This window comes from Poecilia latipinna, unplaced genomic scaffold (assembly GCF_001443285.1).
Source record: "Poecilia latipinna isolate Pla-1442-1.1 unplaced genomic scaffold, P_latipinna-1.0 Scaffold264, whole genome shotgun sequence".
NCBI lineage: Eukaryota > Metazoa > Chordata > Actinopteri > Cyprinodontiformes > Poeciliidae > Poecilia > Poecilia latipinna.
Genome location: NW_015112880.1, coordinates 312,031 through 330,164, shown reverse-complemented (window position 1 = coordinate 330,164; position 18,134 = coordinate 312,031). Strand labels below are relative to the sequence as shown.

Sequence of the window (18,134 nt, the reverse complement as noted above, 5' to 3'; positions counted from 1 at the left end):
CTGTCTTTCCATTATCCTCACACTATTTTTTACTTTGATTCACAAGCCAGCATGGAAATTGTTCTGGCCTCATTGCAGAAGATTTACTGAGTTGGAATGGAGGGGGAGTGCAACAGTACATGGCAACATTTCCAGAAATACTGTAGCACAGCTGGTCACGAACAGCTGGGAGACCATATGGTTGAGTTTGGACAGGAGGATTTGTGGAGTTTGGGAGTAAGCCCATCTGACAAACACAGGGAAGCAGGGAATTTGTCCCTGTCGATTGCAATTATTAGAAGCCAACCTGTAGACCACAGTGGTTGTGTTTCTGTTGTGCTTTTTCATTTTTTTGAGTATCTAAATGCTTTTGTTTGGCTTGGGGCCCAGAGTGACACACAACAATGTTAACTCTGTCTGGTTTTCTGACTGTAAATTTTCTTTCATGACTTTGAGAACATGTGTCTGCTACAAATGATTTTCATTTATTTTTGGCCCTTTCCACTTAGATGACTGACTTTTCTACAAAAGCATGAAAAAGTTACCTCTTACCACCCGTTGTATTTCCACTCAGTAGAATCCTGATTACCAGATTAAAAGTAGCTTTTTATTAATAGGTATGTTTCAGTGTGGAATGGCTGAACAGAACATTTGGGAAAACTGACACTTAATGTTTAAAGTGGCAAGAGAGAAAAAGACAGAGAGTGAAACAACAGGAAAGGCTGTGATGGGATGAGATACGATTTTGTTTTGGTCCGTGTTATACTTTGTTTACTCAAGATCTTCTCATATTTGACATGTGCCTTGCTCTTTTCTCTGCTTCACCAAGTTTAGCCTCTCCTTCCGTCTGACAGCTCAAATCAGGGAGCCCTTAAGGGTGGATGCACAATCTCTCACAACAAAACCCAGGAAAATACAAAAATAATCACTGAGCTCCTCCTTCTTTGCTATAATGATGCTACCAAAGTAGTTTAAACTTTTTGAACAACATAAAAACCCTAGGAATGTTTATTTGCATAATATATTGCATATGCATATATATATATATATATATATATATATATTCTAAATATTCAGTTTGCTGTGTTGTAACAGAATAAAATAGTGTTCAACTTGTTTTTGTCTTTAAACCAGAATGTGCCCCTGCATGTCTGCAATGTTATGCTTTGCAACATATTTTCATGACACGTATGTCAAAAAACTTTACTTTGAATTGTCAAATAATGCAAGAAGGAGTAAAAACACCGATGAATATTCTGAAAATCGTCATGGAAGCAAAAATGAATGGTGCAACGCCCAAAGCAAAATTTAATTTGGAGGAGCCCACCCTTCATTTGCACTCATCTACCTTCACAAGTTGGAGTCACCACATATAATCTGAATTAGAAAGTGAAATAATAATTATCTAAACCTTGCATGGTGGCCAGGGAATTATTACAGAGACCTAAATAATTTTCAAAGCTTGCTTATGTCACTGGATAATCCGCTCTGTGTTTGCTTCACCCCACTGCAAAGAATTTTGGAGATAATTATGTAAAAATAAATAAATAAATAAAAAATGTGGTCACCTGAACTGTTCAATAATAGTACAAAATAATGTACTTGTATTTTGAACAGAATGCTTGATGATTAAGTTTCAATTAGAGGAAAAAATGTCTTCACAGTGTCTTCACCCACCACAATGCAAATTAAAACGGTTTCATTCTTATTTTAATGAAGCACATAGCAGCCATACGACTGATGTGACTGGTGTCTGTTTCTCTTCATACAAACCTTTCAAGTTGATTGAAGAGTATATTAGGTCAGGTTATCATTTTTAAGTGCCCGGGGGTTTGCCAAATCAAAAACATATTAAGAAGTATATGCTCATATTTTTAGCTAGTTTTGAGATAAAATGTACTTTTGGTGTTGGAGACAAAGAGACACAAATGCTGCAGGGCTCATTTTTATTTCAAAGTGGATTTTTTTTTTTTAACAAATCCACACTGTTGCCACATTATTCTCAATATATTCATTCTTGAATGAAAACAAATCATATTGCCTAAAGCTGATTTTTCTCTGCTCACTGCTTTATTATCTCTCTTTACTTTTTTGTATCTTTTTTTCCACCATCATTTCTGACTCTCCCTCTTTGGCTTCTTCCCTCTCTATATCTCCATTTCTTTCTCATATCGCCCATTGCATTTAAATGTATTTGGGTCAGTGGTTCTGCTCTGAAACTTTATGAAAGTGCTTGTCTGTGTCTAGCTTAGGTTGCTACATTCTCTTTAATCTCACCCACCTGTTATGAAGCTCTTTATATACATAAAATGACTTGATATAGGTCATAAGCTTGGTGTTGTTGGGTGAATTTGCTGAAGAAACCACATGAAATAACGCTTAGGTGAGCATGATCTGCTGATGAGTAACAGGAAAATGGGGTCAGTGTTATTGTCATATCGATGTTCCCATGAGCATCGTTTTCTGACTTTGTTAGTCCTCTGTATTGTTTCATTTTCTAACCCCCCCCGGCCCCCCACCGCCCCTGCCTTATTAGAGTGACAAAGTGTTACTGATTCAATGACAAGACTGGGAACCCTGTTCTTGGCATCAACAAGCTCTTTGTCTGCCCCTGTGGTCACTGACTAACCAGCCGAAGCGGCATTGCAAAGCTAGTAACCAGCGATTAGAAGGTCTAGTGCTGATTTGATTACATTAAATCAACAGAAAATAGATCAACACCTTACAGATTTCTTATATTTTCGCTCTTTTGATCAGTTTGTCAAGCAATTTTTAGTCCTAGACACAGATAACCTGGGTTAATAAAGCTGATTCAGTTTTTCCTGCCAGACCCGTAGAATGAAGAAGACGCTTAAATTCCACAATGCATGACGAGCAAATTCTTTAACATCCATCTGTCTGGAAAATATTACAAAGCCATTTCTAATGCTTTCAGGCTCAAGAGAACCATCTTGAAATACATTAACCACAAATGGAGAAATTTGGAACAGTGGTAAATCTGTCTATGAATGACATTGGCACCTCATCCAGTAATTCACAAAAGAACCTAGAGCAAAATCTAAGTTGTTTCATGTCTCACTTGCCTCAATTAGGTTAGTGTTAATGATTTAACAGTAAGAAACGGAGCAAAAATAAATCTGTGGATTCATTGTGAGACTTTTTAAAAAGTTGTAGAAGTAACATTTCGGGACACAAAAATTACGCCTACAGTCAAACGTGGTGTGATGATGTGGGGCTGCTTTGCATTTTCATAACTGATGGAGCCATGAAGTTCACTCTAACAGAAAATTCTGCAGAGAATGCTTAGGTTTTAGTTTGTGACCCGAAGTTCAAGCACACATGGATTGTGCAGCAAGACAAACATCTAATGCACACAAGTTCCCCTTTAAATGGCAAAAGAAAAAAAAAAAAGAAAAAAATATATGTGCTCCTGTTATCTTTGTCTGATAATAAGACTTGTTTGATGATGTGAAACATTTAAGTGTGACGACAAAGCAAAGACATTTGTAAGGGAGCAAACACTTTTCGACAGCAATATACATTCCTGCTGCTGGTTTTAAGCAGGATAGCACACATCGCTACGATCAAAGATGTGCACTGTGGAGATGCCTTCTCATACCTCCACAGTGCAGCAAAAGAAACTTCATCAGCACTTTACCTTGACAATGCTCTCTTTTGATGTCGTTCTCCCTGACTTATGAATTAATTTAGCAGAACTGCTGTTTGAGAGAAATATGCCACAAAAAAAAAAAGAGGGAGAAACGAGTGGTGGAAACCAGGAGATGGGGTGGGGGGGATGGTAGAGACGGAGAAACTGCACAGGGGAATAATTCGACTAATGGAGTGACTGTTTGGATATTCAGCAGAAGTAGAAACGGAGATTATGATCTCGCAATTAGCGTAACAAGGTTTTATTGATTGGCTGCTGCTTAGTGTCTTTGCTGCCAAGACGCTGCATGTGGTTTTAACATGCACAGTGTGCTTGTGGTGGGTGTGTGAGTGCGTGCAGCCCAGCCAAACTACAGCCATACTACAACACTTCCAGAGTCGAATCCAGCTCCGCGGGATCATTGGGCCGTGGCCATTTTATGATCATCAAAGCTGAAATATTATGGATTGCTCAGTTAAAGCAGTCCGCTGGATGAGAAGTGACAAAGTGGAGTACATTTACATTTTTCCTCTCACTTCTGAGATAATGCATTGCTCTTCTATCCCTTTGCATAAAATGATAAAAGGTCTGTATGATGAGCCATTTTCTGTAGCTCGTCCACCAGTTTTAAAAACAATATTTGTGCTTCATCTGGACATTTTTTGGAAGTCGTTTGAGGAAAAGATTATTTCACTTGTGAGATATAATTCTGTCTGAGAAGGTTTTTGTTTTTTTTTACAGCTAGTGAGAGTAGAACAATTGGTGGAAAGTTTTGTTTTTGAAAGTGAAGCAAGCACCTTATTATAATTAGATTTCTGACTCAAGCTGCTGAAAGACTGGGCTATTGATGCTGGTTATTTCTGTTCATCTTGCCATTACTGACAGATTTAGTAGTGTGAAACCTCTTGCTAGCAGATTTGAACAGATACATCACATTGTTCATGTGTCCACCTTCTTGAAATTCTGTTTTTATGAATTTAATTAAGTCCTGCACTCCCTGGCATCTCTCATCCCTCATATGTTTTTGATGAGCTATTGTAGAACATGATCTCAGAGTCTTTTATGTTTAACCTTTTGACAAATCTATCACCTCCTCCCTCTGCGCTCTGAATTAAAGAGCCATTCCACCTTTCCTGTTTGGATGAGTAATTCTCTCGTTTGGCCACGGCCCAAAGTTCAGTTAGCAGGTCTGGGAGTCGATGAAGGCTGATTGGTCAGGTTTAGTCGGGTGTGACTGACAGGAAGCCAGCTGATTGGTGGAGACGGTATCTTTTGACTGTTGCGCTGATTAAAGCAGAGCGCTGGCATTTTGTAAACTCCTGCCGTTCAAGGGTCCCTGCGCTCACGCCATGGCCCTGCTGGTCTGAATTACAGCTTGCTCACATTAGTCTGATTTACAACTTCCTTGTGGTGTTTTACATTATTGTAGGTACTGGAATGGTAAACTCCACCCCTATTCACTTCCACTTGCCCTCTCTTCATTTTCGTCACTCCAAACTTTCAGTCATCCTCCATCCTTTCTTCCACACCTCCCTTTAACCTCTGTTCCCAATCTTCCCCTCCTCACTTTAATCCTTCCATTTATTTTCCTACATGTTCCTCCAACCTCCATCAACATCCCTTTACCTTCCTCCTCCTTTACCTCGCTCCCCCCCCCTCTCTCTTTCCGCCTTCTTTCACTCCCGCACTACATCTTTTGTGAAAATGAAAACAAAGAGCAGCCTGCCAGAATATTTCTATAGCCTGTTCGCTGACGAAGCATTGAGCAGAGACAAAGCAAAAAGATGTGCCGGCATATTTGTCGCAGCAGTAGAAAGATGGAAAGCTCTTTCCACCGTTGCATTTTAACAGTCATTTGGAAACTCTTCACCTTAAATGCTTCTACCCGGTTTAAAAATGCCCTTATTGGAGCGCTCCCCCAATAGAGCAGTGTGTAAATAAATGTAGGTATGTATATTTGTGTAAGGTCAGCTTTGCCATGCTGTCTCTCCCCCTTGTTGCCTGAGGTGAACAGATAAAACTAATGGCCCCTTAATGTGTTTGTGGAAGCTTTTTGACCCTTTCCATAAAATGACGAGAGACCAACCTTTCACTTTTTTCCAGACTGAATGCCAGAGTTTCATAAAACAGATAAAATATACTGCATACCTTATATTGAGCCAGTTCACTGCATCAGATGGTTTCAATTTCTTTTGAAAAGCAAACCTTCCTAGTTTGTCTTGAATAGTTTTTCCTTAATTGCTGTGGAAAAAACAACCTAGGGGGCATTAGAGCATTATACTCGGCCACAAAATGTCTATTTAATTTTAATGCAGTATTTTTAAGGTGTTGAAACTACACACAATTCATGCTGATTTATTTCCTCAGTTTTGATCAAATTCAAATGAGGTTATATAAATTCCCCTAATAAAATAGCTGAACAGCATGAAGCAGAGGTGTTGGGGCTTGGAGCCAGTGAATTGTACTGTTTTACATTAAAAAAAAAATATTTAGAACTTGGTATTAAAGCAGCCCACCATTTAGAAAGTGAGGTGTGATGTGCCTCATAGGAGTTGGACATCTATTTAATTCTACACCTTAGTAAAAGTACCACATGCTCGCATGTTTTCAAGGCATCCAACATTGGCATGGGGGTTTTCTTTGAATGAGAGTGCTAACACATTAATGATGACAGCAATGGTGAGCAGATTTTGAGTTTAATTATTTATATCAAAGTTTAATTAGTGTGAATGCTTTTGAGGGTTTTACTATGAAAAGATTGAAACATTAAATGGTGAAATATCAGAGTTAAACTTAAATGCAACAGGGGAAGTAAGGCAAATCTTCAGTTATTTTCAATTGCAAAAAGAGAAGTACATGTATATAGTGCATTTTTATATAGCCCCCATACCCTATGGTGAGGAATCACTTTGATGTTCATAAAAGTGTTCACTTACAGAACATGCCTACAACTTTGAACATTTCAGTTTCTTTCTATTGCGAAGCAAACAACGCAGAGGACGAAATAACAGAAAACTTTGGTGTGCATAACTATCACCCCCCTCTAATTCAGTACGGTGTAGAACCACTTTTTGCAGCAATTACAGCTGCAAGCCACTTTGGATGAGTCTCTATGATCTTGTCACGTCTTGACACTGAGATTTTGTCCATTTCTCAAGACAAAATTGTTCAATCTCCTTCAAGTTAAATGGTTTCAGTTGCTGAACACCAATCTTCAAGTCTAACCACAGATTCTAGGTCTAGGCTTTGACTGGGCCATTCCAATATATTGACACATTTCCCCTTAAGCCATTTGAGTGTAGCTTCAGCAGTATGCTTTGGGTCATAGTCCTGTTGGAAAGTAAACCTTTGTCGTAGTCTCAAATTGCTTACTGATTGAAGCAAGTTTTGGTCAATAGCATTTCTGTACATTCCATCGCTGCCTTGTCTCAGACTAGTTTTCCAGTCGCTGTTGCTGAAAACATCCCCAAAGTATGATGCTGCCACCATCATGCTTCATTGTGGGGATGTTGTTCTTGGGGTGATAAGATTAATTGATTTCAGACGGTGGTTTTCTTGGTTGCTGAATAGTTACATTTTGGTCTCATCTGACCAAAGCTCCCTCCTTGATATATTTCTGGAGTCTTCCACATGCCTTTTGGTAAACTCAAAAGGAGTCTTTCTGTTTTTGTCCGTCAGTAAAAGCTTTCTCCTGGCCACTCCAAGCCTAGCTCAGTGAAGTGTATGTCTTATTGTGGTCGTAGGGAGAGATACTTCAGAACTCTGCAGCTTCTTCAGGATTAACTTTGGCCTCTGTGCTGCCTCTGTACTAAAGCCCTCATCACACCGTACCCTGTTTTACTGGACAATCTTCTCTTGGCAGGTTTGTTTAGATACGTTTTTTTTTTTTTTTTTTTTCTATTTGATGATATTGGATTTAATGGTGATCTTCTGAGATTGATATATATATATATATTTTACAAATCAACCCTGATTTGTACTTTTTAACAACTTTGTTTCTGACTTGTTTGGAGGTTTCCTTGGTTGTCATGGTATTGTTTGGTTAGTGGGTGTGTTGGAGCCTCTGGGGCCTCTCAAAACAGTTGTATAAACACTGACAGATCATGTGATACTTAGATTACACACAGGTGGACTTCATTTCACTAAACATGTGACTTCTGAAGATAAATGGTTGCACCAAACTTTCTAGGGGCTTCACTACCAAGAGGTGTGAATACTTTCTCAAGTGAGTGTATATCTGTATGTAGGTTAAAAAGAATATGGTAGAATTTGTTACATTCTACTGCTACCTGCCATAAAGCTTCGCACCGAAGGAACGTATGATGACTGTTTCATGAATATTACAGCTATTAAAGCTTCTTGCTTCCATCTATTTTAAAGATAGATTTAATCTAGAACTTTCTTACAACTGGTTTCCTCGTGCATTAATATTAAAATGTTCAAAAAATGCAATAAATCATCCAATGATGAAGAAATTTGTTAGTTCTATCTGGTAAAAATATGCAGAGCAAAATAAAAAAAAAAGGATTTGATTTTGTAGTATTTTGTGCACACTGTTACAAGAATAAAAACAACATGCCATCTCACACCTGATTAGATTACAACTCGAATGGCCTGAGGTTATCATAACACATTTCTGCTATCAGACACACCCAAATCCTTTACACAGATTATTACCATGATTACCAAAACATTTCAATTACAGTTACTTGAGCAAGTATTTAAACTTATTTTCACCTATTCAGATAGCATCAGGTCATTTTGCAAGCTACTAAAACCAAAAGCAAAACAAAAATTATATTGGAAAAATGTTAGAGATCTTTAAATTAATTTGTCGACATAAATTCCTAAATGACCTAATGAATGTCACTGCGTGGTTTACAGAAGAAACAACAACAACAAAACATCTTTATCCAGATATTTATTTTAAATGTTCCACATCTCTGTTCCAGGCTCAGTGTGGAACCTTTTTTTTTTTTTGTGACACATGAAGTGCAAGTTGCAGCACAGAACCAGTAAGAGACAGGGATGTTCATTGACACTCGAGAGCTGTCTCCTCCGTTCCCCTCCACTCACAACCAGCCTCTTATTAACAATGGCACCAGGAGTGTGAGGGTCCAGATGTTAGTCTCCTGCTCCCACCAGCTGTGCCAGCCACTGATACACAGCCTCATTGACTCTGAAGCAGGCACACAAGCAGAGCTGACATCACAGCCACACACACACGTACACGCAGATGCACAGATAGGACGCACTGTCTTAAAACTGGATTTTATTTGAGAAAAGTAGGTATGAGAGCGAAAACATTGAGAAGTAATTGCACAAAGACACATTCACCATAAATGCACAGACTGGATCCACTTTCTCCATCCACACGCTCTTTTACACCCTTTTTCTCCTGGGCTAGAGTTATCAGCAGCGTTATTTGAGGGTGACAGGATCCTAACAATTACCAGAATAATGCATGTTTGTTTGGATGACTGCGCCATCAGCACTCCCTTTGTCATTTTGAACATTGTGACAGTCAGTCGGTACTCATCCACCACCCTTTATTCTGCTGTTTTTGTCCATTTACTTCTTCTTATAACAATAATTACTTTTGTCATTCACACACAGTGGCACAATTGTCCACACACTAATGGTAATTTCTAACTGGGGGCACGGACAGACGACAACTGTGCAGTTGAGCTTACCAGCTGCTGTTTGTTGGCCTTGTTGTACTTCTGTCAACTCATAAATCAGCAATATCAGTAGCTGCTATTTAGCATTGCAGAACAGGCAATGAGCAAGGTTTAAAAGGCTTTTCCCTGTTAACAAGGCATGGCTGCTCCCAACAGGAAGAGACAGAGGAGAAATAATACTCTGTTTTTGCCAAAGCAACACTGTAATTCTAGATTCGCCCTGTCAGGCAATAAGTTTGATTATGGTCCTCATTTGAAATGTTGGATATGTCTCTTTCCTCCCCTCCCCCCTATTTTCTGCTCCCTCTTCTTCTCTCCCTCTATGCTCACCCCTTCCTCCCCCTCCACCATCCTCAGCAGTATCAGCATTGGCATCACTCTGACTCTGGATCACTATTGGGAAACCTGAGCACCCGTGTTTTTACCTTTCTCCCCCAACCACATTGGAGGAGATCATGATTGTCACTGATATCGCTGCATCTGCATGTCCTCGCAACCACGACAATCTGAAATCTTGTCTGTTGACACGGCGCCTGATTAAATGTCCATACAAACTTTTACATCAGTTTGGTGGAGAGCCTAATCTTGCTCTGAAAACGTGATAGCAGTGCAGTTGTTGCAGCTGACAGAATTAAGTGCGACTGGCGAGAGGGGACGGGGGAGAGGCAGACGAAAAGACACAAAGAACAACGAGAGCCTATGACATACTTTCAATATATCCAAGAAAAAAATAGGAATAAAAGGAAGAGATTTGTCAGTGAAGGCAGCTAATATTTAGTCACTTGCATCAACTTGCAGATTTAGAGAGAAAGCATGCGTGAAGCAGGGAGTAAGAGGGAGGTTGTGTTTATTATTTGATAAAGCCTCCCTTATAACCTCGGCATGTTGTGCAACAGCTCTGGCTCTCCTTCAACTCTGCGGTGTGCCACTTCAAATTAGTCGCTCGTGGAGAGGGCCTGCCCCGTCTTTGCAAAATGCATTAGTACACCACTCAGAACCTCGTACAGCCTAGGGTTAAACACAAATTATATCATTTCTGTCATCCAATCAAATCACACTGACCCTTGGACCAGGGAGATGAGTCAAATGCATAATGAAATATGACATTGCACAAAAGCTCTGATTGTAATCTGTTCTGACACGCGATCAGATGGAGATGACCTCTTGACCTCGACTGACAAGTGAGACGAGTACTGGGAATAGGATACACAGGGGAGAACGAGGAAAGGAAACATGAAAGGAAAGATGGGGTAGGGAGGTACATGCAATTATAAAGGCTGGTTTTAGTCAGTGAGGATTAGTTCGTAATCAGCTGAGTATCTGGGGGTGAATGAGGCCATTTTCAGCTTTTGACAGCAATTATACACTGCTTTCCCTCCGTATTTTCACTCCCTCTGGGCTTTATGTTCTTGAATGAGTGCATGCCATCAACCTATCTCTCTTTCTGTTCCACCTTTCCCTCTCCCAATGCACATTTTCACAGGACATCCCTTTCACCGGTGCTCTTTTTTTTTTTTTTCAAATAGCAAAATAGTGACAGATAAATAATACAATTTGGCTATTTGAGAGTGAGATTTGTTGACAGGAAGGCATGGTGACAGCGGGTAATCGGGGTCAGGCTAGATGCTGTGCATGGACCAAAACTGGTTTGGGTTTAAAGGGGAAAAAAAACTGGCCAGTGTTAGACCAGCTGAGAGAAGGTGGGGGCAGGGCGGGGGGAGAGGTGTAGGATGGCTGCAACTGGATCCTCGGCATTCTCAACCTCCCATTTGTTGGGCTCTATGGTGTGTTGATACCCTCTAACTTGGTATTGTAGTAGAGGAAGAGCTATGGCTTTAATTAAGCCCGAGATGATGGACAGAAGAGATGGATAGATAAGGAGAGGGATGATGAAGAAATGGAGTAACAAAAGCAAAGAGCTCATGCTATTTAAATTTGAAGATCTTTGTAGTCAGACAGCAACTATTTGTCTTGCAAACAAGATCTGTTGTAAACAGGATAATTCACAAATGTAAACTGTAGTCTTGCTTGGCAAGAATGAATGAAACGAAGAAAAATGATGAAAGCTTTTATAAATCATTCCAAACATAAATCAACCGTTTTCTTTACAATCACATGGGAAGAAGAGATAACAGGTCTTTCCTCTGAGTGCAGAGGGCTGCATAGTGGAAATGGAAAAGTGTTGGAACGAAGGGTGTCGAAGGTGATGGAAGTGGTGGTGTTGTGCGAGGGATTTCAGGCATAAATCACCAGTGTGACAAAGCACTCCAATAGGCAGATAAGTGCACATTAGTTGTAAGACAGATATGTCATCATCTTCCTTCTAGTTGTCTTTTCTACCCCTGGGACGAATCTAAGCTCTTTTTCTCTGTAGAAAATAAGAGCCAGGTGTGACTATGGAGCTCTTAAACTCTTGTTTTGCTGACTCATTTTCCACTATATAAAAACATTCAGTGTTCCAACTTTACACAACATACATTGTGTTACAGAAGGATTCATACCTTGTCTACATTGTGCCAAGTTTTGATATTTTAGTGCAATACAAAATAATTCCACTACTTTGCAATTACTTTGTAAAGTAGTTTTTTTTGAAAGTTTTTTTTTAACATTAAAGATGTTTAAAAAATATAATTATGAAAAAAGGGGCGTAGTTACTCTGATATCCCCAAATAAATGTCAGTGCAGCTAATTCCAAGTCCATTCATTAATGAATAGAGTTCACCTTTGTGTCATCCGTTTTCTCTATGTATATACAGTTGCAGTATACCTCAAAAAAGGTTTTTAGTCTACAGAACATGAAATCTCCAGATGAAATCCAGATCTCTGGAGGAGTCGTGTTCAGGTGGGATGATGCATTGACAGGAGAGCTAGTTGTTTAAATTCCACTAATCTGGCCTTTATAGAGTATAAAGAAGAGGTAATGAATGAAACCCCATTTACAGTTTGCCGTGAGCCACACAGATAACACAGCAAACATATGGAAGGAGGACTCCGAAAATGAACTCTGCTGATAAAATGAAAAACATGAAAAATGAGAAGTACAAAAGCAACATGAGAAATTATCTTTTGTTCATCCTGTCACATCTGCTCTGCTTCAAAAATGATTTACTTTGTTAAATTCCATCTATGTAAACATAATGTGCCACTTAATTTGAAGAAGTTCTGGGTGCCCTAAGCATTTGTGGTTAGTCCACACTAATGGCTGGCAACGACTAGACACTAACTACTTTTGCAAAGGTAAAAACCTAAGTCACTCATTGCAATCTGCTTTACTGTGCTATCTCGGCAAGTTATTTTTTTATTATAAAAATCCCCCAAAAGTGGAAAAAAAGAGATTTAAATAAGTGATCATTTTGTCTTCCATCAGACTGGTTTATTGCCTCATATTTACAGTTCACAATGCAACAACAGCAGACCAAGATTATGTTTCTTACTTCCATAAAAAGGCATTCAGCTTTTTATCGTGCAAATTAATTATATTTGACAGCGGAACATTTCTATAATGGATATACAATTTAATATGAACTGGATGATGTCCTAAATCCTGATTTCTACAGGCACCACAACAATAATCTAATAATAAGAAGAATATAGAGATAATGAGCCATTAGCCACAGTCAATATCATCTCCAGAAGGCCTTGAGTACTCAGGCAGTGTTACAGACGGAGTTGGAGATCTGTGCCAAGTAAAAGACAAGCTGGAAAGCTCCCCAATCAATGTTTTTTTTTCCTCTCTCAGTCCCAGACCAACTGTCTATTCATCTGTTTCTCTCGAAATGAAAGGTGTGCTGGTATGCAACACTTGCAGTCGAGAGATCTGTGTCTTAATTAAATCGTTGCAGATTGTGTTTCTCTCGCTGTGCAGACAGCATACTGTGCGTTGGAAACAATGTTCCCTATAGTGTCTTGCAAGGAGCAGATGAGGTTAATAAAAGATGTTTCTGTGTTGGATTAAAATCTGTGTAGTGACGCTTTTAGACAAAGTATTTGCTTCATAATTAAACTCTGAGGAATATCAAAAGAAAGAAGAGACATTTGTCTCCAAAAACATGCCATGTGACACACTGTTTGAATTGCCTTTGTGTGGATTTGGCTTTTAAAGAAGACTAAAGTATACATAAAACCAAGCTGTACATGCAGTTTTGTGCTTGCAATTTCATTCTGAACAGTGGCATAATGAATAATTTATCTTGCCACAATCCAACTGGGAATGTCCTTGCTATTTACATTTTATCATCAAGGGCACTGGATGAACCGTCACAGCGATGTAACACATGACACATCTCCACTCCTCGTCCTGTTTGCACAATCAAATGCAGCAGACGAGAGACCCACTGAAAACATCGTTCCAGACCTCTGCCGTTTATTGATAAAGGATGAGGGGAAAACAACAGTTTGATGAACATGCTTTGTGATGACTCAACATGATTTTCCTTCAGATTACCTGGTGCTCTCGCACAGCGAACATATGAGTAAACGGTGGCTAAAAGGGGGACACACACGAGGGACTCAATTCACACAATATAAACAGTGTTTACAGCAGACAATTTAGTTTCCTTCCAACAATTATGAGGGGAATTGAATCTCAGGAAATGTTTGTTTTCTTGTCCATTAGGCCACACAATAACAGCATTCCCAAAGGCATACAGACACATCTGTCTTTAAAGGACAGTCCAGTAAATTTATAGAAGCTTGCTTTCAGTCTATTTTAGGACCAAGTAAATCAAATTAAGACAAGAACAATAAATCCTTGATGTTTTTTATTTTTTTTTAATTTATGTGTGTTGTGAAACATTTGGGTAAAAACAAAATTCTCTGCATATTTGGTCACTGGAATTAAATGATTGATTGCGTGCGATTAAAATCGCTTTCTGGGAAGCTGACGTTCATTTCACAAACACTAAACTGAGATCTGTAGAATTGGGACGGGTAGGTTTAGGGAGATTTTCCTACTTAAAAATATAGAAATTTTCATTTGAAAACTGAACTTGCATTTACTCAGATGATCTGAAAGTCTGACATACTGCCAACTCAGGAAAAAAATACTTTTTCTTGGTACTGTACACGGAATGAATACCAGAATGCAAAATGCAAAAAGAGAGATAGAGAGAGAGAAACAAAAACAGGATAAATTAGGACTCAGTTTAGTTTACATTTCTGGTATGCATGAATGTGTTTATACTTTACCCTTTCCTCATTCTAACCAGGAAGCATCTTTGCCGTTTTACAAATTTTTTATGCTACTTGCCAAAAAATACTTTTTTCCCCCTCATTCATCCTGAAACAATATTGAGTGAAACAAGAAAAAAAAAGTACCCTGTATCCTCTCTCCTTTTCCTGTCTCTTCATGGTCCTTATTTTCCAAAAGTATCTGTTTGAGAGATAAATGACCACTCTGCTGCCGAGGATGACAGCCTACACAAAGATGATATTGAATTGATTTCAGAAATGTTGCAGAACTGACTGCTTGATGTATACCGCTAGACATGAATCATAAAAATTCTATTAAAAACCCCTTGAATAGCTGACACCAGAATATTATTTGTGATGATTAATTTGACTCAGTCATTACAATGGGAGTCAAGTTGGATCATCTCAGACAAAATTGCTTTTCATTCCCCGTTGAATTTCCCTGCTATTTTTCTTTTCTTCCTGCTCTGTGCAGGACTCTGATCTGATTGGACTTATAGTGTTTGAGCAGCAGCTAACACATGCATTGGTTTTCTTTATCACCAAGGTCAGGCGCTCCATGTTTGCATCTAAAATTAGATGTTTAATGTTTGGTTGAAAAAAAATGTTTTTTTTTTTTTTGTGTGTTTTTTCAAGAAGCGAAACACTAAATGAAATAAATTTGTAAATTAAAATAATTCAGTATTACTTGATGTATCACAATACATGTGTTAAGGATATATATATTTGTTGTCTTTTCTCTCTTTGAAACAACTAGAACACCACATTTGGTTAAAAACTTGATCTCCATTTTTTACCATGTGGCATAGTTTTCTGTCGCTTGTTGATAGCCATCAAATGCCTCAGATAACTATCTCTTGCTTTAGAAAATTCGAAATCTTCTCTTAAGTTTCATATGACTCTATTTGATTGTATGATTGTTTTCTCCTTCTATTTCTCGCTTTGTTTATCCATCCTGTCAGAGCTACACAGGCCAGACGGGCAGCGGCGGGGGAGGAGGCGGAGGAGGCGGCACTTCAAGTGGAAACGGGACTGGGGACGAAGACTATGAGATCCCACCAATCACTCCACCCAACCACCCCGAGCCACCTCTTCTTCACCTGATGGAGCATGACTCTACGGGCTACCTCTGTCATTCGCTGCCACACAATGGGCTCATCAACCCATACTCGTACACTGAGCTGCCAACGCTCATGATGTCGAACATGTTGGCACAGGACAGCCACCTTGTCTCCAGTCAAATGCCCTCGGTGAGTAAAACTGCCTTGATTTTGCATCCAATAATGGGCTTTGGTAGGATCCAGTCCAAAGCTGGATAACAGTATTAACTACACATGTTTGAGCCCATTTAATAGTAAAAAAAAAGCTAAAATTTTTAACTCCACTAACTTTAATTTGTAAAAAGCAAATTTACTTTAAAATAAAGTCAATTTAAAGTACATTTGCGTTATTCTTTGTAATCTGAAGTTCACAGAACACCTGCACCTCCAACATTTAAAAGCAACCAAAAAAAAAAACATGTGATGTTTTGTAATGATTAATGTTTGAATGACATTGATGTTGATGAATGATTTCTATAGTGAAACAGATCATGCTCCAAAAACGTTAATGTAATTTTCAAGACAAGTAGACGTAGGCCAAGTGGAGGGAACAGATGATTGTTCAGGGGCTGCCTTGTCAGCTGTAATGCATGGAGAAAAGGATTGTGGGTAAATCCATCAGCATCATATCTGCCTCGACGGCATGCATCGGTCAATCTGTCAAACATGAATACATGCTGATTACTCCCTCAGCTCCAAACACACACACACACACAAAAAAAACGCTCGTCTGCAAATTAGCATCTCAAAACCGTAATTGCTTTTGTGGGAACTGCTGCAAGAAGCAGGTTTCTATCAGAACAGCACAACAATCTGCAGAAGGTTTAAGTATGAAATGTAAACACACATGCTGCTGTCTTTATTCCTGTGTTGTAGATGCAGCATTAAATATGTGATTTGTGGTTGAATTTGAAGGTGAATTTGAAGTTCAAGATATTCAGATAAGTCTTTTGTTCGTCACTGTGCAGCAAATATGTAAGTGTTTGACTAAAAATTGTTCCTCTTAAGTTTGGCAGTGTCAGATCTGAATGCATCCATTTGGAAGCAGAAGGCATTGATGTTTTTCATTGATTTCAGCACTGAGATCCCAGTGAAACAAATTACATGGTAAACCATTTTAACATAAAAAAATATATATTCTTCTTATGTGGAGGCTTAAGGTAAAGGAATTCATGCCCTTGTAATTTACTGGATAATGACAGATATCATAAACTGGCACAGAAATAGTTTCTGCCAGCTGTGCCTTTTTTTTGTAATTTTTATAAATCCCCCAAAGCATTTTGGATGATAGCTGTTTCTCATCGGTCTTTACCATTATAATTATCAGAGATTCTCAGAGTGTTTTGTAAGATTATGAAGCAGATAAGAGTATCTGTTTTATACAGTATACTGTAGACATACACAGATGCATATCAAGGTCAAGTGTGATGTATCATGTTCATCACAAACAGAGGGGAGAGGGGTAAACAGCAATTGAAATAGATCTTGATAAAGATCTCAAATGCAAACATCTTATGCATTATATATATATATTGCAGGAATATTCCCCTGATGTATTAGCTTCACATGTCATCTATCTTTATATTCATTTCACATTTTGGTCATGACCTTTACTGTGGAGACATTGCTTGATTGGCCAGTCTTTCACTCCACCGTCGGCGCGTGTTTGTTTGTGCTGGAAAGAACCACGCTTCGGTTTTAATGGAGCTGAATACAGTCGGCTGCACGATAAAAATGCATGAGATTCCGAATGTGCAGCGAGCGCAACATATCGAACAGAAATTTGAACAAATAATCTCCAATTGCAAGGGTTATTTCTTGTGAGTGCTGTTTTGATAACCCTGGATCATATAAAGATTATTTTTGGAGACGAGACTGAATGCTTTGCCCAGTTTAAATTAGGTTCTGAAAGTGCCACGTTACTGTTCTAAACAGTGTACATTTTTAGATTTGCAAGTGCAAGACTGAAGCAAAGCAGCACATACAGTAATTAAGACGAAAGAAAACAGTATATTTATTTTTTCACTTGGCCCTCTTTACTCTGATACCACTAAATAAAATCTAGTTCAATCTGCTGCCGTCGAAAGTCATTTAATTATTTGACAAAGATCCCGTATGTAATTTAATTACAGTATAGATGGAGCTGGTTTGCAAATTGCTTAGTGATTTGTGAACCAAGATTGGTGGGGAAAAAAAAAAAGAAAAATCCTCAAAAAGCTTCAGAGTACATCTCACAGAGCACCGTTCAGTTTGTCGTCTGATATTTGGGAAGTATCCTACTCGCAAACTGCAGAAAAGTATCACATATGGCGACACATAGAGGGGGAACGATTATTATGTAGGGAGGTTTTGATGTGCCTTCCATAAACACACACACACACACACACACACACATATATATATATATATATATATATATATATATATATATATATATATATATATATATATATATATATATATATATTTTTTTTTTTTTTTTTTTTTTTTGAATTTTTAAAAAAAATTTTAAAATAATTTTTTTTGTTCATTTTT

At 38.5% G+C, this 18,134-nt stretch overlaps 1 protein-coding gene across 7 annotated transcripts in view; it reads left to right on the top strand.

Moving 5' to 3' along the window:
* tox2 (TOX high mobility group box family member 2) overlaps positions 1-18,134 on the top strand; it is a 122,737-nt gene that overhangs the window by 60,347 nt on the left and 44,256 nt on the right. For all 7 annotated transcript variants that reach the window (XM_015033327.1, XM_015033332.1, XM_015033331.1 and 4 more), the window contains one exon: positions 15,462-15,749. In XM_015033327.1, the coding sequence (XP_014888813.1) occupies positions 15,462-15,749 (288 nt within the window). The remainder of the gene's footprint in view (positions 1-15,461; positions 15,750-18,134) is intronic.